Source organism: Chelonia mydas, chromosome 20 (genome assembly GCF_015237465.2).
Source record: "Chelonia mydas isolate rCheMyd1 chromosome 20, rCheMyd1.pri.v2, whole genome shotgun sequence".
NCBI classification, from domain to species: Eukaryota; Metazoa; Chordata; order Testudines; family Cheloniidae; genus Chelonia; species Chelonia mydas.
The window spans coordinates 627,895-649,803 of NC_051260.2; the positions used below are offsets into that span (position 1 = coordinate 627,895).

General features: G+C 39.0%; 1 protein-coding gene across 1 annotated transcript in view; it reads left to right on the forward strand.

The window, feature by feature from the left end:
* Window positions 1-21,909, forward strand: part of ATF1 (activating transcription factor 1) — a 33,408-nt gene that overhangs the window by 3,027 nt on the left and 8,472 nt on the right. Inside the window, exons 2-4 of the mRNA XM_037883761.2 lie at window positions 8,412-8,528; window positions 11,137-11,262; window positions 18,162-18,262. Coding sequence (XP_037739689.1) covers window positions 8,418-8,528; window positions 11,137-11,262; window positions 18,162-18,262 — 338 coding nt within the window. The 5' untranslated portion in view covers window positions 8,412-8,417. The remainder of the gene's footprint in view (window positions 1-8,411; window positions 8,529-11,136; window positions 11,263-18,161; window positions 18,263-21,909) is intronic.

The following is a 21,909-nucleotide window of genomic DNA, read 5'->3' on the forward strand; positions in this document are numbered from 1 at the left end:
ACTTAAGGTGAGCTATTACCAGCAGGAGAGCGGGGGAGGGGGGAACCTTTTGTAGTGATAATCAAGGTGGGCCATTTCCAGCAGTTGACAAGAACATCTGAGGAACAGTGGGGGTTGGAGGGGGGGAATAAACATGGGGATAAACTTTGTGTAATGACCCATCCACTCCCAGTCTCTGTTCAAGCCTAAGTTAATTGTACCCAGTTTGCAAATTAATTCCAGTGCAGCAGTCTCTCGTTGGAGTCTGTTTTGAAGTTTTTTTGTTGAAGAATTGCAACTTTTAGGTCTGTAATCGAGTGACCAAAGAGATTGAAGTGTTCTCCAACTGGTTTTTGAATGTTATAATTCTTGACGTCTGATTTGTGTCCATTTATTCTTTTACATATGCGCTGCCCACATCTCTCACACACCCTGTATCCCATCCCGGCATTCTGCATTACCCAGAATGTACACATGTGATGCCCACATCTCACCCATGCCCAACATCATCTCATACCAGCCTTTTGGGGCCCTATGTCACACCCAGCATATACCCACACCAACCGTATCTCACAAGTTCCCTGTATCCCTTTCCCCTGCCTCACAGGGCCCCACATCATCTGCAACGCAAGGTTGCGCAGCCCATTTGTCCAGAATACTCCTCGCACCCACCTTGTGGGGGCCTCATGTTGTCCCAGTGCAGACTCACACTGGGCTCAACACGTGTCCATATTCCTCCCTTGCACTAGCCAGGAGTGACTCCATATTACTCCTCAGCACAGGCCTATGCTGGGCCCATCACACACAGGACCCATATCTCCCCACAGTATCTTCAGTCGTCAGACACATCTGATGTACACACCTTAATTTCATTGATGCTCTTACTACCAGTTACTTCAGGATGCAGGCCAGAGGCCAGTATCCTCACCATGTTAACCCCGCTTTAACATACAATGCAGGCCCACACTGGGCCTTTTAGGGAGAATAACCTCTCTGAAACCTCAATGTCCTCATCTGAAAGTATTAAGTATACATTATTTACTTGGAAGATTATAACAGGGAGAATTGGAGACTCACACTTTGGAGATCAGTTACATTAAGAGCATTACCAAGAAGAACCAGTCAATCAGTGTCTACATTAATTTTGCGGGGCCAGTTCCTCCCCATATTATTTACTGATTTATATTAATTATTTGATAAAGTAATTTTTGTTGTCTAACGATAATTAATTCAATGATAATTAACTGTTCAGTTATGCACTGTTTAGTTTTCAGTATGCTTTCTCTGTATGTTGTTAACACCATGTTGAAGGGGGGGAGGCCTTGTTAATACTCTGTTCTTTTATATGTGAGTTCTTTATGCTCAATGTAACGTAACCTTTTTTGTGGATCAGCCTTAACAAATGTAGGTCTATAGATGACTAATAAGGGAAATGAAGTATCAAGGAAGCTTAAAATCCTAATGTAGTTCTTTCTGGGCCCACCTAAACATCTCTAGAATAATTGGTCTGTGTCTAGAGCTATATTTCCTGTTTCTCTAAACCAGAATTCCTGTTGCTTTCAGACACGTGGTCGACTATTATGTAGAGATAAGGAAAATTACCCCTTTGTGGTTTGTGCAATTTATTTCTTGTCCCAAACTTGACAATATCTTGATTATGACCTTTGTTCTTTTATTTTTCCCTTGAAGATGCTGTTCTCAGTGAGTGGTCCCCAGAGGTTTTGGTTGCCTCCTTGTTTTCTTGTGTTCCACCTGTCTGTTTCATCCATCTGTTCTCTCTCATCTTCTGCTTAGATCTGTAAGCTCCTTAGGGCAGAGACTGTCTCTGCTGTGTGTTTATACAGCACCTAGCACAATATATCTGTGAACCATACCTGATACTCCTAGGCACTACTGTAATACAAATAAATAATAATTAATTGAACACTCCTCTCCTACTTCCTGGCTTACATTTGCAAGGATATCCTATCATAGCCCATCTATCTTTCACTGATTTCAAGGAAACTGTAGATCAGCCTTCTTTTGGGTTCAAGTACCTGTCACTGTCTGTTGGATGCCCGCTTTCTAGAAGCACCTAATATGCAAAAAAAGATAAGACTTTGATTAACTGCTCTTGCTTATGAAAAAGTTGTCTGTCAAGCTTACAGCTGGGACTTCAGGAATCTGTTTCCCTAAAACTTTCTTTACATATCTTCAATTTAATTTTGTAAAAGTTAAAGCTGCATAAAGTACCTTATTTATTTGTAGTTCATATACTGCAATTTACTTGAATTGCTTATGTAGAGTGACTTTGCATGCGCCTTACATTTTAAAAGAGCAGAAAAGCAAAACAAAGCTTTTTTTCTGGTTTTTTACCACCTATAAAAGTAATGCTTTATGCCTCGTTTGACACTTGTTACAGGCACTTTACAAACATGTGTTAGGAGACAGTTCCTTCCCCAAAGAAGTTAAAGTCTAAACAGATGGGACAGACAAAAGGTAGAAGAAAGGAAGTAGTATTTATCCCCATTCTACAGATGGGGAGTTGCGACAGGCGAAGTAACTTGCCCAAGGCACACAGAAAGTCTGCGACATAGTGGAAATTGAACTCAGGTCTCCTGAGTTCCAGTCCATTGCCTTAATCACAAGACCATCCTTACTTTTGTTTTAACGCCCCCCCCCCATCATGTAAAATAAATTTCAATATATAGATGCATATATCAAAATGTATACATTAACTTTAGAATATACATAGAATGTACACTTTAATGGGCATGCTTTATCTTTTGATTTGTGGGGTTAAGAGTGTAAGCAAATATTTGGAAATCTATCTATTCATCTGCCCCAGATGTCATCTAGCCGCAGTGCAAAGGCCTTTTCGGTATTGCTGAAAGATATATTAACATTCTCATGTCATGTTTCTAACTAGACTCCCCAATCACCTTACCAAAAAGATTAAACTTTTTGGATACGTTGATCCTGATGACGCTGCTCTTGGTTTGTCAGATTTGTTGCCACTTACCCATGAACTATGAGGTTGTAGAAGTTATGATCCAGAATCACTCAGTGAAACTATGTGGCCCATGTTATACAGGATGTCAGATGAGGATCATAAAGGTCTCTTCTTGCAGTACAATCTACTAATCTGTTTTCCTGGTCAATGTCTTTTGTGTAATTGATGGTTTAAAAAGACTATAACTAGGAAAGCAGTTTCTCTGCCTTAGACACATTATTCTGACTAGTTGATGGATTGCTAAACACTTTCTTAGCAACAGTAAATAGCATACTTCATATTATAGATTTCTCTGAATTAATAACAAGTAGGTCTCTAAAGAAAAGTTTGGTGCCTGCTATTAGTACATTAGCATAATGAGATTTATTTTAAAAAGGCTTTAATTTTCTCTAGTGGTTCTGTGGACTTTGTTTTCAGGTAGAATAAAATGTTTTCAGAGTAATAGCATAGTTTACTGGAGCTGTCAAGCTTTGGGAGAGGTTTTTTTGAGCGTTTAATTTCTTGGCTGATTTTTGACTATGCCTGCTAAGGACCCAATTATTCAAAGTGTTGAGCACTAGAGAGCTGCTGAGCAACCTTAACTTTCTTCTTTCAGGATTGAGCTCTGAGAGTTTTTCTCACTGCAGAAAGGTTGGTTCTTGTGTTGGAGATACACTCAAAACAGAACAAAAATGTGAATTGATGTCATGCTAAGTTGCTGTCCCTGTGACTTGTGATTTGATGTCAGTATCATAGAATCATAGAATATCAGGGTTGGAAGGGACCCCAGGAGGTCATCTAGTCCAACCCCCTGCTCAAAGCAGGACCGATCCCCAATTAAATCATCCCAGCCAGGGCTTTGTCAAGCCTGACCTTAAAAATATCTAAGGAAGGAGATTCCACCACCTCCCTAGGTAACGCATTCCAGTGCTTCACCACCCTCCTTGTGAAAAAGTGTTTCCTAATATGCAACTTAAATCTCCCCCACTGCAACTTGAGACCATTACTCCTTGTTCTGTCATCTGCTACCACTGAGAACAGTCTAGAGCCATCCTCTTTGGAACAACCTTTCAGGTAGTTGAAAGCAGCTATCAAATCCCCACTCATTCTTCTCTTCCGTAGACTAAACATCCCCAGTTCCCTCAGCCTCTCCTCATAAGTCACGTGTTCCAGTCCCCTAATCATTTTTGTTGCCCTCTGCTGGCCATTTTCCAGTTTTTCCACATCCCTCTTGTAGTGTGGGGCCCAAAACTGGACACAGTACTCCAGATGAGGCCTCACCAGTGTCGAATAGAGGGGAACGATCATGTCCCTCAATCTGCTGGCAATGCCCCTACTTATACATCCCAAAATGCCATTGGCCTTCTTGGCAACAAGGGCACACTGTTGACTCATATCCAGCTTCTCATCCACTGTAACCCCTAGGTTCTTTTCTGCAGAACTGCTGCCGAGCCACTCGGTCCCTAGTCTGTAGCAGTGCATGGGATTCTTCCATCTTAAGTGCAGGACTCTGCATTTGTCCTTGTTGAACCTCATCAGATTTCTTTTGGCCCAATCCTCTAATTTGTCTAGGTCCCTCTGTATCCTCTCCCTACCCTCCAGCGTATCTACCTCTCCTCCCAGTTTAGTGTCATCTGCAAACTTGTTGAGGGTGCAGTCCAGGCCATCCTTCAGACTGTTAATGAAGATATTTAACAAAACCGGCCCCAGGACCAGCCTTGGAGCACTCCGCTTGATACGGGCTGCCAACTAGACATGGAGCCATTGATCACTACCCGTTGAGCCCGACAATCTAGCCAGCTTCCTATCCACCTTATAGTCCATTCATCCAGCCCATACTTCTTTAACTTGCTGGCAAGAATACTGTAGGAGACAGTGTCAAAAGCTTTGCTAAAGTCAAGGAACAACACGTCCACTGCTTTCCCTTCATCCACAGAACCAGTTATCTCGTCATAGAAGGCAATTAAGTGGAAGGCAATCAGTAGAATCCATCTGATTAATTATAGCTAATTAATATACAAAACATCTTTTCACAGAGGTATCTTTTCTACTTTTCTGTCAGAAATTATATGTTGTTTGTCGATTAATAGCAAAATAAACATATTAGGAAAATAGCTACTGTATGTGCATAGTATCTTAACTGTACATGTGCAACAACTTAGTATTTTAACATTCAATAAATAGGATAGCTTTTTAAAATTTGAGACTAGAGGTCATTTTTCTGTAAAGTCCATATTCTAGTTTATTTTTTAACTCGTGTTAGTCTCCTTAGTACAACTCAAAATTTGAAGGCAATTTCAGATTTTGCTGACTGGTAATTCAAACTGAGGAATCTGGTTAGTTGAATGGAATGATTATTAGTGATCCTCAGGCTCAGGATAATAAATTGAACCTGCCTATAGTCAGCTGTAAAGCACCATCTATGCTGAAAATGAAACACTGTCTGAGAGCAGAATAGTTTTTTTTTAAGTGATATGACTGGCCTATGTGAAGATTTAAACTGATTTCTAACAGTTTGACAAAGACTGGCCTTTCAAAGCAAATCTATTCAGCACAGTGCTTAGAATACTGAGTCCTTATATTTTGACTGTAAAGGTCCTTCAGGCTGGTATGTGTGGTTTTTAATTTTTCTGTAAAACACCATTCCCGCCTACAGTGCTATAGAAATAATAAATAATTTGGAGTATTGGGAGACCCACCTCCTCTGGCTAATGGGAACTCTGCAATGACCCTGAACTGCCTATTTTCAGCTCTCCCTGTGCCATATAAAATTTTTCTTCATCCCAAAAGTATGTACTTTGGCTTCAGCTAAACGTATGTTTTGTTGTTGTTGCAAGTGGTCAGCGCAGTGCTGTTAAAAACTGAAGTACTTACAAATTTTCCGTTTTGGTACATTGATCTCTCTTTTCAGAGTAGCAGCCGTGTTAGTAATTGAGCTGTAGCTCATGAAAGCTTATGCTCAAATAAATTGGTTAGTCTCTAAAGTGCCACAAGTACTCCTTTTCTTTTTGATCTCTCTTTGGCTGAGAAGTTGTGTCATCCAAGATTAACTTGAACTTTGTCACCTCTGATAGCGTCTTCTTGAAAGCTGAATAGATAGAAATCACTCTGTGTAAAACGTGCCTCCCATAGACAATACATGCATGCCTCCCATAGACAATACATACTTTTTCAGCTAAGCAGGTTACTTTTGAAAAACAGACGCTTGTAAAATTTTTGCACACTTAATTGTGCAATGCTGGATAGCATGTACTTCCTTACTGATTCATTGGATGACATAAGTGCTTCACATCTCTTTATTTACTTTGTGCATTCGAGAGTGATTTTCTGTTTAATCCGTTTCATTTTTTAATTACAGTCAGTTTCTCCTGTTCTTCTTGTGACTCTCATGCAGCAACAGGAGAAAAAAACATTTTTAAAAATAAGAAAATGTGGTTGAAAACTACAGGAACTGCTGAGTACTTAGAGACCGGTGTCCTGTCAGAAACTCCTTATTTTATTTTTTGCAGTTGAGTAAATTAGACAGTGTCCTGTTCACCAGTGATATTTGTCATATCTGAGTTGGCAAAAATACATAATATACATTTTTCCTTTGTAAGAATGTAGTTGATTTTCACCAGCTTTACCTTGCTTTCTTTTGTGTGCATTGTGTGACTCTAATAAACAAACCTGCATACTGCGTTTTTCAGTAATGCTGTTCTTTACCGTTGTAAGTTTAATGTTATTTAAATTACTTCCGTTACCAATTTTGTCTTGTTTTAAAAATCTTTCTTTTAAGTTTTCATGTACTGCAAAGCAACAGCTGCCGAGGAAAGAAAAATCACTGGGATTAAAACCCTGCCTTTCCTCCTGCACAGTAGCTGTTTTTGTTTTTGTTTGTTTTTTGCAAGCAGGGTAGTGTGAAATTGAGTAGCATGTCAATCTGGATCCTCATCTGACTCTCACTGCTGCTGGTGCTATGGGGAAAACTACTGTGTAGGAGCATCAACACCATGGTGATCTTAGCCAATGCTATAGGGGGTTTAGGTGGGGGTTTAAAAAAAAAGTGGATGTATCGGAAGCAATGTACAGCTCTCACAGTCCCATTATTCTAAAGTGAAACCTCTATTTTGCTTGTATACTATAACAAATTTTAAAGAATCCTGATACCTTATTTTGAGGGGTACAGCTTCCAATCTCACTATATCATTAATCTTCCCAGTTTTCTCACTACAAGACCATATTTTGCAACCTCCTTGAGGAGGAGTCGTCTTGACTTCAGTGTGACTCCTCGCATAAGTAAGGATGGCAAGATCAGGCCCTGAGTCTTCATGTAAATTGACTTCTTGCCCTATGAGTATATGTCAAGCTGCAAGAGCTGTGGTTGATCGCAGTAGGGAAAAATCAATGACTCACATTTCCACAGAGAGAAATGTAGTTTCCAGTCTCATAGCAACTGTCCTTGCAACTGTTTCAACCCTTGTGTGACAAAATATTTAGCACTTACAGATCTTTTAATGTCTCATTCCAGTCCACCCCCTCACCCTAAATGTTTCTACATTTTACATTACACTAAATCTCCTGATTTATGGTTTTAACCTTAAAATGATGTCAGATAATTAAATGTAAAAAGTGAAAATCTGAGAAAAGTTACCTTGACTTTATAATGTAAGGGTCTGGTTAATTTTATAGGGTCTTAAAATAATGAAAACTTGGATCTGTTTATGTTTAATGTCTATATACTAGCTATGCTGTTTACACTTAGGGAACAGTTGGATTTTAAATTCAAATTATTTAATTTTAACTGTTTTATGGTAATTATTGCGGGTGTCTTGGATAAACAGATTTTTAGAATCTGGTATCTGTTAATTACTAATCTAGAGATGCAAACAAGTTAACTATTTAGAGCACACTGTTCTTTTAGTACACTAATACACATGCGTAGTGGTGATAACTTTAGTGTAGAAATTTTATAGGCAAATTTAACCCTTACCGACAACGGGTGCATCTGAACCAGTGCTGAAAATAGTTGAACTCCTAAAGTTGACAGAGTGAACCCATTTCAGAGTGTGTGATTGAGGATTTAGTGGGCTCGTGGACAGCACTCAGAGACAGGACTTTGGAGTGGTCTTCTTGGCTTTCCCACTGATTCGCTCTGTGGGTTTGGGCAAGTTGCTAATGTGTTTGTGCTTCGGTGTCCCATTTCTAAAAAGGGGATAGTAACACTTAACTATGTCAAAGGCAGATCGCGAATCTGATTAAAGAACGTTTGAGTGCTTTGCTGTCCTCTGATGAAAAGTGGTGTAGAAGTGCACAGTACTAATATTAATTATGTCTGGGATTTTCATAAGGCATAAAGAAGTTAGGCACCCAAAGCCCGTTGAAAGTTGATGGAAGTTGGGCATCTAACGTCCTTTGAAAATCCCATTCTACGATTTTGAAAAGCATTGTTAATTGAATTAACCCCCTGTTTTTCTTGTAGTTGATTATGGAAGAGGTGCACAAGAATACCAGTAACAGTGCAGCGACACCACCACAAACAGCGTCCATACAAGGTACACCACTACAGGCAGCTCATCTCTCTCACATTGCTCAACAGGTAAACTTTTTGAACTAGTTAAGAGAATTTTTTTGTGTTCAAACTCTATTCTACAGTTTTATCAAACATTCAGGGAGAATAAGAACCAGGAAATAGGGTGGCAGAAGTGTACAGTTTGTTTTTTAATTGACCCCACAAAATTAATTTCTTGGCTTGGATTCAAAATATCTCATTGTATCTGATATTAGTACAGTGCAGCACATTTGGCTCTCATTCTTGTTAAATTTTAGATCCTTTACAATATTCACTCAGCCTGACAAATGGGAGTAGCTGAGCACTTGCAGCTCTCTTTGACAGCAGTCGTTGACGCTCAGCATCTCTGAAACACTTTCTTTTAAGCCATTTGGAATTGAGTAAATGAGTTAATTTTACAAAATAAAACGTACGTTGGAGATTTTTCTGTGAACAAGCTCCAGTGAACTCTACTAAAGAACACTTAATTTGGGGAAAAAAACCATACTGATCCTTTGGAAATGTTTATCTTTGTTTTTGATGAAAAACATTTAATGAGGGAACCACATTTTTCAAGCTCGAAAGTGAATCATTCAGGATGCAGCCACTTTAAGATTATTGAATCTGCAAAATGAGTTTTCCTAGAGAATGTCTGCTCTCACTGTCCTTCTGTCCCTTTTCTGAGCTGTGCAAAATAATAGTTTTGTAGATGATCCAGAGTTTGCCCCATGTAGGGAGTTCAGTTTTTAATGTAAAATTTAGCTACAGTTTAGTCATAATTGCTTGAAGCAGTAACTGGATAGTGAAGGTGAACAAACATCCTGTTGTTTGATTACAGTCTAATTCTACAAAATATTTGTTTTCATTTGGCATGGGGTTGCCAAAAAAGTTACAGTTCGTTTTGTGACACCAAATTAAGTTTTGATTATGTAAGAACTTAGCTATTCGACTTTTATTAATATTTTTGTATATATAGGTTTTAATAATTCATCTTTAAGAGAAGTAGTGCAGAATTTAGGGGAGGAAACTGGTGATTTAACTTTGCACTTATTTGTACAGCTTTAGTAAATTTAAAAGCGCAAAGGCTCATTTGAGTTCAAAGTCATGAGTATAAACTTATCAGAATGTTAAAATTGTTGTATACAGAGATCACATTAATAGAAATTAGGTTCTGCTTATTCATCTTAGATTTAAGATAGAGCAATAACTGAGATTTTAATAATAAATATTGAAGACCAGATGTCTTAAGTCTTATATTGACAAAGGTCAGAAACGTTATTCTATAAAACTCTAAAATATATGCTGAATAATGCAATCAAATTGCCATAAAGAATGAGTGCTTGTTTGTCTCCTCCATGGTATCTTTAAATTCTAGCTAAAGAGTTCTGTATAGTTCACCAGACCGCAAACTGAGCAGCACTGTGTTGTTTTCCTGGAATTTATCAGAGTGACAGCGATTGTTAGTGGAAGCCAGTTTCAACAACTTCTCTGACACCCTCCCTGTCCCACATGTATACATTGTTGGTGTAATTTTCAAGTCCTCTCTCTCTCCCTTCTATGTTACTGATGTTACTTAATCCTGCCAGATTTTCCAGTACACTCTCTCCAGAATCCATCACTTCTTCATGCTCATCAATAAAATCCTAGCCATGCCTTGTTAGTCTCGCATCTTGATACAACAACACTCCTTTCTCTGACTTCTCACTTGTCTCCAGACCATAATTCAGCTGCAAAAATAATCTACTTTGCCTGACCATGCTCAGATCCTCCTTTCTTTTGCCTTCTGCATTGAATTCTCTCTCCTCCTTGCTTTCCAGGCCCTGTAAAATTTGACTCCTCTGCTGTTGTTTCTTTTTGCTCACCCTGAGGTGCCTGTCTAACTGTCCCACTATGTGCTGAATCCCTCCCTGAATTGGTCCAGTACGCCTTCATATTTACCTCCTTCAAAACACACTTCTAGTAGAAGGCCATTGAGCCATAGCCCTCCCCTGTTTATAAGAAAAAAACCCTCGAAATGCACACATTAATTCACCCATGCTATTGCATTATCTTATTGTTGTTGTTCTGATCCATTCTGACCCTCTGCTCAACTTTTATCTCACCCCTCTTGTTGATTTAATCTAATTTAAGGTCTGTTCTTGTGAAGTGCTGATTTTTCTGAACACCCGTGGATTTAAGTAGGAATTGAGGGTGCCCAGCATTTTATACAATCTGTCTTCTGTTTGTCTAATTTAATACACCCATTACGAGGGAATTAAAGCTTAAACAATAGGGCTTTGTCGTTATCTGTAAAGTGCCATGCACATATTATGGAACTATACATATATAAGAAAATCATTCTCAGTGGAGGGCTCAGTGTTAATTTGGAAAAGTCTGCTTTACTACGTGAGGCACAACATTTTGTTACACATATTGCTAAAGCATTTGGCTTTCTCTCTAACCGAAGGCAAGTCAGTGACTGGTTTAGACTTTTTCATATACAGCAGTGTATCAGAAAAACAGATTTAATTTTTAAAGACTATTTTATGTCTCAACTTAAAACAAACCTCTGTTAATGCCCATTCCCCACTAATTGTCATAGGCTTATCTGCATTTTCTAACTACATGCTACGAAGCATACATCTAATTTTGTTAATAAACTTTGTATTTGTTTTAGATGTCTCTAAGAGGTCCTACTCCGTTGCCAGTTGTACAGCTTCCTGGAGAGCAAGTACAGGTCCAGGGAGTCATTCAGACAGCTCAGTCCTCTGTAATCCACTCACCCCAGGTGCAAACAGTGCAGGTAAAAAAAAACAGTAGGTTTTTTTTAACATACATGCAAAGACTTGTAAAGTCTTATCTGATTGATCTGAACCTACCACAGTGCAGCCTCGCTGGCACCATTAGTAAAGTGTCTGTGAATTTTTCTAATGTAGGGATGACATCTAGGAAGCCAATTTGTAAATCCAAGCCTGAAAAATTTTTATTTTTAGGTACATCATTTTTATTTAATCACTGTTTAGATATTTCATGTTTTATATTGCTCAGAGGTGCCCTTAGAGTTAAGATTGCATTTTAAAACCCTATTTTAGGGTGTTATAATTTGTATATAAAGATTTGATTGGAGCTGAAACTTTACGTATATAAGATCTCTGTCCACAGGCTACTATTTATTTATTTATTTTTATAAAAATGTTGGACTTCTCAGATACTTTTGTTTGCTCCTTATAATTTATAAAGCTTCTAATTGATTAACGAAAATAATGTGTGAACTAGTTGCTTTTGATGATTTGACAATTAGTGTATATGTAATTATTTGTTACATAGTTATATTCCTAGTTAGCAAAATATATATCCTGACATGTGGCTGTGTTTTATAATTATATAATATAGATAGATATAGGAGCCCCATATTTGAGGTGTCCTGAAGTTTTTTAAATAATAAGAATAAAAATAGTGCAGTGGCAATAGATAGGTATGACAGAGACTAGATTTGGGGGAATACTGGCCAGATTACCAAGTTTATTTCCGAATCTTCACAAATTGCAATGAGATCTTTAAATTGCACTACAGATGGACAGAAAGAACCTCTGGTTAATGTCTTTTTTGAGGAAAAGCACTGCTTACAGTTCATCATCCCATGTACTTTAATATCCAAATTAGGAATGAACCAAAATAATCCAGGGGTTAAGATGTGGGTCAAGTCAGCAGACATGAGTGGTGGTTCTTCTTTGTTGAGTGCCAACAGTATATCTATGCTGCACAGAATATAACATAAGACCTAGTTCTGCCCTAAGGGACCCGGATCTGCTTGCTCACTCACTGATTTTGAACAAGTCATTTAATTGGTTTGTGCCTCAATTTCCCCATCTGCTTTTAACAAACACAGTAGGTTTGCCTAATGGAGAATTTAGCTATCTTCACAAAGCATTTTGGTGAACTTCATGGCCTTCTAGAGACAAAAGAAACATGAGCAACTTTCTCTAAATGTTGATAGCAAACCCCTCTTTGCTGTGACAGCTAACTAAAAAGTACTTTCCCCAGAGTTACACACGTTCTTGCTGACCTTATGTTCCTGGTACAGAGATAAGTACAAATAAAGGAGCTTTGTTTGCTTGTGTTTAATTGGGATCATCAGATTAAAAATTGACACTTGGCAACTGGAAAAGGCTACAAATGGAATAAAAAGAAAATTACAGATGATAACCTCATATAAAATAAATACTGTTAAGTCCATTTGAGTAGTCTGTACAAATATTCTTGCATATTTCTTCCATGATATGCTACTGCTTCTTTAAATGTGTTCATTGTCTTCAGTGGACTCTAATTATAAATACAGTACTCTGAGCAACCAAAATACAAGACTCCACACAGTCAATTTTTATTATTTGAAATTTCTTTTAAAATCCTCCTCCCTTCTTTTTCTTAAATGGGGCTCCTTCTCCCATTCTCACCGTAACCATGTTTCTTTAAGTGAGGGTTGGTCACCCTTGTCCTCTGGTGTCCTATTCCTAAAACTCACTAGCTTGTGCCAGCATTGTAATATTCGTGCTCTGGTTGGTAGTGATAACTAAGGCTACGTTTTAGTCACAGCCTGTGACCTTTCTATGACCTTTATTAAAAATACTCATGTTTTTTATTAAAAATACCCAGGTGCCCCGAAGGGGCCATTCTGGCGGCACTGCAGGTGCTGGGGGAGGTGGCTGGGCTGCAGCGTGCGGCCTGGGACCCCCACGTGGGGGGGGGGGGGGGGGGCGTGGGCGTGGGCCCGCGGCCTGGGACCACCGCTGGTGCTTGGGGGGAGGGTTGGCAGGGCTGGCAGGAGCTTCCTACCTGGCTCCACGTTCCTTCAAGCTCCTAGGCATCGGAAGGGCCACGGGGCTCCATGCGCTGCTCTCGCCACTAGCACCAGCTGTGCAGCTCCCATTGGATGGGAACCGCAGCCAATGGGAGCTGTGGGGGTGGGGCCTGCTGGCGCAGAGCCCCCTGCCCCCTCTGCCGCCTAGAAGTTGCAGGGCCATGCCAGTGGAAGCCGGGGATCCCCCCACCCTGAGGTAAACATTCCCCCCCGGCACCTTCTGCCCCTAGCTATGAGCCCCCTCCCACACACCCAAACTGCTGCTGCTGGCCAGGGGCTGCCCGGCTCGGGCAGTCCCTGAGCCAGCACCAACCACTGCAGAAGTCACGGAGGTCATAGAAAGTCACGGAATCCATGACCTCCGTGACAGACTGACAGCTTTAGCAATAATGTATAGCCTTCCTCCAACACTGCTATATGTGAAAGAAAGCATAGGATCAAATGAAGTAAAAATCTTCAATGAACTTAACTGTAGCATAGAATCTCTATGGATAGTAATTCCATGCTCTAATAATAATATAGCAGTAGGGATATATTACCGACCACCTGAGCAGGATGGTGATAGTGACTGAGGGAGATTAGAGAGGCTATACAAATTAAAAACTCAATAATAATGGGGGATTTCAACTATCCCTGTATTGACTGGGTACATGTCACCTCAGGATGGGATGCGGAGATAAAGGGCTTAGCTACACTTGCGAGTTAGAGCGCATTAAAGCAGCCCCGGGCGCCCTAGCTCACTACCCGTCCACACTGGCAAGGCACGTAGAGCGCTCTGACTCCACGGCTAGAGTGCTCCTGGTACTCCACCTCGGCGAGAAGATTAACACTTTTTGCGCCTTGGCTGAAACGCCCGGGCATCAGTGTGAACGAGGTGTTGCATTACTGCGCTCTGATCAGCCTCCAGAAACATCCCATAATTCCCTTAAATCAAGTGGCCACTCTTCTTATGTTTTGAACTCCACTGTAGGAATGCGGATATGCCCTTTGAAAGCTCCGTTTCTGACAGCTGGCTTGCTTATCTGCTCTGAGACAAAGCAACCATTACTGTGGATTGCTGTGTGTGTGAGAGAGAGGCGGGGAGGAGCGGAGGTCTGCTGCTGTCTGAACTTACAAGACAGCATGCTGACATGCTCTAAGCCCCCCCCAAAAACCCACTCTCTCTCCCCCTACATACACACAACACACTCCCTGTCACACTCCAACCCCCATTTGAAAAGCACATTGCAGCCACTTGCACGCTGGGATTGCTACCACAATGCACTGCTCTCTGTGGCCGTTGCAAGAGCTGCTAATGTGGCCACGCCAGTGCTCTTGTAGCTGTCAGTGTGGATAGATTGCAGCGCTTTTCCTACTGTGCTCTACGAAGGCTGGTTTAAGTCAAAGCGCTCTACACCTGCAAGTGTAGCCATGCCCAAAGTTTCTTGACACCTTAAATGCCTGCTTCTTGGAGTAGCTAGTTCTGGAACCCACAAGAGGAGAGGCAGTTCTTGATTTAGTCCTAAGTGGAGCACAGGATCTGGTCCAAGAGGTGAATGTAGCTGGATTGCTTGGTAGTAGTGACCATAATATAATTAAATTTAACATCCCTGTGGCAGGGAAAACACCACAGCAGCCCAACAAGGTAGCATTTAATTTCAGAAAGGGGGACTACACAAAAATGAGGAAGTTAGTTAAACAGAAATTAAGAGGTACAGTGCCAAAAGTGAAATCCCTGCAAGCTGCTTGGAAACTTTTTAAAGACACCGTAATAGAGGCTCAACTTAAATAAGCATAGAGAACCAAAAAAGTGCTACCATGGCTAAACAACAAAGTAAAAGAAGGAGTGAGAGGCAAAATGGCAACCTTTAAAAAGTGGAAATTAAATCCCAGTGAGGAAAATAGAAAGGAGCATAAACTCTGGGAAATGAAGTGTAAAAATATAATTGGGAAGGCCAAAAAAATTTTTAAGAACTGCTAGCCAAAGACTAAAAGTAATAGCAAAACATTTTTTTAAGTATATCAGAAGCAGGAAGCCTGCTAAACAACCAGTGGGGCCACTGGACGATCAAGATGCTTAAGGAGTACTCAAGGACATTAAGGCCATTGTGGAAAAACTAAATGAATTCTTTGCTTCGGTCTTCAAAGCTGAGGATGTGAGGGAGATTTCCCAGACCTCAGCCATTCTTTTTAGGTGACAAATCTGAGGAACTGTCCCAGATTGAGGTGCCATTAGAGGAGGTTTTGGAACAAATTGACAAAACTAAACAGTAATAAGTCACCAGGACCAGATAGTATTCACAGAAGAGTTCTGAAGGAACTCAAATATGAAATTGCAGAACTACTAACTGTGGGATGTAACCTAATGCTTAAATCATTGTCTGTACAAGTTGTCTGGAGGATATCTAATATAATGCCATTTTTAAAAAAGTTTCCAGAAGCGATCCTGGCAATTACAGGCCAGTAAGCCTAACTTCAGTACCAGGTAAATTGGCTGAAACTAAAGTAAAGAACAAAATTATCAGACACATAGATGAACATAATTTGTTGGGGAAGAGTCAACATGGTTTTTGTAAAGGGAAATCATGCCTCACCAATCTCCTAGAATTCTTTGAGGGGGTCAACAAGCATGTGGTATAGGGGGATCCAGTAGATGTAGTGTACTTAGATTTTCAGAAAGCCTTTGACAAGGTCCCTCACCAAAGGCTCTTAAGCAAAGTTAGCCGTCATGGGATAAGAGGGAAGGTCCTCTCATGGATGGGTAACTGGTTAAAAGATAGGAAACAAAGGGTAGGAATAAATGGTCAGTTTTGAAAATGAAGAGAGGTAAATAGTGGTGTCTCCCAGGGGTCCATACTGGGACTATTCAACATATTCATAAATGATCTGGAAAAAGGGGTAAACAGTGAGGTGGTAAAATTTGCAGATGATAAAAAACTACTCAAGATAGTTAAGTCCCAAGCAGACTGCAAAGAGCTACAAAGGAATCTCACAAAACTGGGTGACTGGGCAACAAAATGGCAGATGAAATTCAATGTTGATAAATGCAAAGTAATGCACATTGGAAAACACAATCCAATAATCCCATAATCCCCTAAATTAGCTGTTACTACTACTCAAGAGAGAGATATTGGAGTCATCATGGATAGTTCTCTGAAAACATCGACTCAATGTGCAGGGGCAGTCAAAAAAGCGAATAGAATGTTGAGAATCATTAAGAAAGGGATAGATAATAGGACAGAAAATATCATATTGCCTCTGTATAAATCCATGGTACGCCCGCATCTTGAATGCTGCGTGCAGATGTGGTCGCCCCATCTCAAAACAGAAATATTGAAATTGGAAAAGGTTCAGAAAAGCGCAACAAAAATGATAAGGGGTATGGAACGGCTTCCATGTGAGGAGAAGTTAATAAGACTGGGATTTTTCAGCTTGGAAAAGAAATGATTAAGGGGGGGATATATGACACTCCTCATGTTGCTTCTGAACTTGAGTTCCAGGAGTCAAACCTAACATTATAGTATTTTTATGAAAGCCTTAAACATTTTTACATGGTTGACAGTGCTGTTAGTAGCTTCCTGGGTTGATTGGTTCTACAGCATAGAACAGTTTGCGTGAAGTAATTGAAAGTTTTCAGATATTAATGTTATAAACCTTTTCCTGGGATATATTGATGTAAGGAACTAATAAAGGTGCATCCTTGTGTGGATGACTATAAACTGGTTTGTAATAGTAGTTAACATTTGCTTTCTCATGCTGGAGTAAGGATTACATAAGAACATAAGGGTAGCCATATGGATCAGGCCAATGGTTCATCTAGCCCAGTATCCTGTCTCTGACAGCAGCCAGTATTAGAGCTTTAGGAAGAGTGTACAGAATAGGGCAGTTTTGCAGTGATCTATCGCTGTCTTCCACACCTGGCTTCTGGCAGTCAAAGGGTTACGGTCGACCCTACCATGGGATTGCATCCCTGACCATCTTGGTTAATAGTCATTGATAGACCTATCCTCCATTAATTTTTTTTTTAAATATATTTTATCTATTTTGCAACTTATGTATAAAGCAGGCAATCAATCGGGTATCGAAGATTGATGCTTAGCATTAAAAAGGCTTGCACTGATGTGCTTGTCACCTTGAGCTGTTGTATAGTCTAGTTCACCCAGCTCACTTGCTCTGCACGGTGAGAGACAGAGGATATATAAAGATGCATATTTGACATTTTATTGTTGCTTTCTTGAGGCTTATAGCAGTGAAATTTCAGAGTAACAGCCGTGTTAGTCTGTATTCGCAAAAAGAAAAGGAGTACTTGTGGCACCTTAGAGACTAATCAATTTATTTGATCGTAAAGCTTATGCTCAAATAAATTGGTTAGTCTCTAAGGTGCCACAAGTACTCCTTTTCTTTTAGCAGTGAAATTATAACTCAGGAAAAATTCATGGCAAAGGAGTTTATACATAGACTATTCTGATGTCTGTTTGTTCAATAGACTTCACAAAACTTTTTCCATAAATAAAAGAATGCCTGCTATCATGGAGACTCCAGAGAATTACTTGATTTTGCTTTTTCTGCCTGTCTCTTGCACAGTCTTCAGTAGAGACAGAACCAAGCCACAAATTTCCAGTGTTGATTTTGAACATCCCAGAGTTTGGGGGAGTTCAGATCAGGGAGTTTGGTTCATGTCCATCTTTAGTTTTTAAAGTAATTGTATTCTGGCTTCTGTTAAATGACTTCCTAGTTTGTGCTCCTTAACTGTGGCAGTCTCTAAGAATTGCTCATCCTGTTGTAAAGATGTTTGGTAGAGAAATGTGAACTGTCTTGGGTACTTTTGTAGTGTACAGCACAGTGACATGGGATATGCTTTTTAGGTATCTTCTTTGTCAGAGAGTGAGGATTCTCAGGATTCATCAGATAGCATAGGTTCTTCGCAGAAGACCCGCGGTATCTTAGCACGGCGACCGTCTTACCGGTGAGTATCTTTGTCACATTCCCCAGGGAACAATCTGGACTTCCAAACAGCTGTTTCCCCGTAACTCTCTAGCCCGGGATGCCTCGTGCACTGCTTTGCTGGTGAACAACCACCTCAGGTTCTGCTCACACGCAGCCTCCTGCATGTAACTTGCTCCCAGCTACACAGTATTGAGTGCTATTAGCTAGTCACTCATAAATTACTTACAGGGAGACACCTGCATATCCCCAGTCCCAGCCTTGTTCCTCAGAAACGTGTGTCTTACACTGCTCAATATTCTCCTGGACAGTGTAAACTCATAGTACATCTGTCATTCCAACACTGGGTAATGATTATGCACCAGCCTTGTTATCCTAAGTAGAGATTCCCAAACACTTCAATCCAAACACACTTGTTTAGATAAAACAATAAAACAAGCCTATTAAATAGGGAAAGATACATGTTAAGAGATTTCAAGTGGTAAGTCATAAAAGTCAGAATTGATTACAAAAGAAATAAAAAGATAAAACTGCAAGCTAATACCTAAATGAAGAGAGGGGTGATGTGGAGGTCATTGGCTCTTATTTTTATACCCTCCTCCTTTCTTTGAGGATTACCTCCCTGCTGGGTTTAGACAAACAGTCCCCTGTGTATGTGAGATTCGAACCATCTCTGGGATGAAATGTAAATGTCTTGTTTATAGCTTCTCCCCTGCTGCTGGATGCCCAATTAAGCTGGTAATGGCCCTTTAGCACCTTGCTGCCATGATAGTGTCTCTTTGTCTCGGAGAAATTGGTTTGTGGGTATTACCTAGAACTACAACATATTTCAGTAACAATCATTTAGCAAAATCTCAAAATTGTACATGCAGTGATGTTACACACATTTCAACAGGATAATATTCAGCAGATTATGAGTTTTCAAATGGTACCCCACAAGGCATACTTTGTTCAAAATATATCATAATCATATAAAAGTGGTGAACATGGGGTACAGGGTGTCTCAACCTTACAGAAATTTATACTGTATTTTTTATTAGAAACTTTTAAAAACACTAACAAAAATCACAGCTTCCATCAGTTATCTCTACATATTTCATCAGCCTTCTGAATTATTTTTTATTCCCCTAAAATATGTATTGGATCTGCTTATACAAAAGTTATTTCTGCTTTTGGTGATACACAATAAACTGAATTAACTATTTAGATTTTATTTTTCCATAATGAAGAATTTTAAGTGAAAGCTAATAGCAAAACTAATGTTTTCAAACAGACTGGGCTAAATTCACTGCTGGTGTAAGAGAGTGATTTTTTTTTTTTAATACATAGAATCTGTGTGTTTGCTGTTGAAGCATAGATGTTTAGTGAGTTTAATTCTGTTGTGTGGAATCAGCTAAAGACCTGATTTTTGAAGCCAGTGTTCAACCAAAGCTCTCATTGACTATAAAGGGAGTTTTGCTTAAATAAGGACTGCAGGATCAGACTCCAGGATGATATTATATAGTGAAAAGTTGTTTTATCACTTTAACCATACTAGTTGTTGCCATTTTATTGAAAAGAGGAACTGAGTAAAACACTGTTATGTTTTCAAATGACATACAGCATAATTCCAGTTATCCAAAAAGTTTAGTTATCCAATTCCACAGTGTAGCCCTATTTTAGTTAATAGCACTTCCTTTTATGTGAATGCTTGGTTATTTCCAAGGTTCTGATGTTCCCTAGGTCATCTGGCTAAATGGGAGTGTTCTGTACTTTTCAAAGTGATACACCAAGAAATAAAAACATAATGCATCTTAAACTTTTATAGTTTTTACATGGATATTCTGAAAAAATTACAAATTAAAGCTTGCGAAGTTACCCCAAGGTCCCAAGGAGGGGCAGTTATTCCTACCTCCACCGGTGCTTCTCATTTTTTATTTTTTTACCCCCATTCTCTCTTCTATTTTCCTCTTAAATTAAATACCAAAATAAACTGTTTACATTAAACTATTTTTTTTTCAGTTCCGCACACAAAAAAGTCAGAGTGAAAAAAGAATGGTCAACAATTCTCACTTGAACACTTTATGGGAAAATACTAGGTGTGCACATAATTTAGGCGGAAGCGATACATAGCAGTGAGAGCATGGGATTGGAAGTCAAGAATTCTGCTTTCCTGTTGGACGGCCGCTAACTCGTTATGTGACCTTGGACAAGATGTATAAACTCTCTGTGCCTCCATTTCTTCTTCTGTTAAGTGGGGAGCTTTTATTCTCATAGGGTATTGTGAGCTATATAGTGCACTAGGCGTTTGAAGAGCTGTACAAGAGTTAAGTATTTTTATTAAAAAGTTTTGAGATCCTTCGATGAAATGCACTATATAAGTGAAAAGTATTATTTTGTATCACAGAGCAAAAAACCTTAATGAATAAAAAAAAATTCCTAAAGCATCCCACTTGTTTCCACTTTATTCTAACAACAACAAAAATTGACTAATTGATTTTGATTAGAGTTAGAGAGAGACATAAATCCACAGTTATTGTGAGAATCAGAGCATGAGGTTTTAAACTAGGAAGAACACTAACAGGCAAGTTATAAACCCCTGGAAAATGTTTATGGTGGAAACTCTGATGCACTCATTACTGAAGTGATGCAGCTGTACTTGCTAGAAACAATACAGAAAATCTGACATATGCACAAGTGCGTTTTATTTTGTCAAGCTGATTGGAAAGAAAAAAATTGCTTGAACCATTTTAAAACATCTATGTATGGGTTTCCAGCACAATGTTTTACTACAGGTTATTACAATGTATTGTAAGTTATGAAAATTGTCACTACAGAGGGCTTATTTCTAAAACATTTAAGGTTTTTAAAAGACAGTGATTGAAAATCTTACATTGCACTTGTATATACAAGTGGTTTAATACTGGTAACTGCACTGAATCACTCTTTGTAAGTAAAGTGGTTCAAATTTTTGAATGAGGAACAAGAAATAAGAAACTCTTGACTACAGAAATACGATTACTTGAAGTTTAGAGAAGGGAATTCCTATATGCAATTTTTATTTCAAACTTTGCCTGCTTATTTACAGTCTTTATTACAAAAGTGTGATAGTTCTATTGATAATATATTTTATATTTTGTTTACTATATCTGCTAAGAATTATTGAGAACATCTGTTTAGTAGATATTGGCTTCTCTTAAAGTAACCATCAGGATTTCTTGACCCTAGAATAATATTGACTGAAGTGAAGCCAATAATTACCCTGAAACGCAACAAATTTTGATATTTATTTAAATATTAAGTCAATATGTGTTTGGTTAAATATAGTCATCAAAATGCCTAGAAATCTCTTAATTAAGGGCATGAATTTTTTAAAAAGTTAAACAAACAGAAAAGTAGCTATTAATGCGTGATGATTCAGTCAGGAAGCAGAGATGGGTACATGCTTTCTGATTGGCTCTTCCAGAGTAAACAATAGTAGTTTTGATTGAACACAGCTGCAGCCAGTAAAGATGTACATATTTGGGTCACACTTAATATTAAGGTTCCATTTATAAAGGGTTAATAAATTATTAATAGATATTATAAGCTTGTTATAGACATGAGTGTTCTAGATAGTTATAAGTAACCTGTTGATCTGTCAGACTCTATAGCAATCTATAACAATTGATTAGCCATTAAAAAAAATCT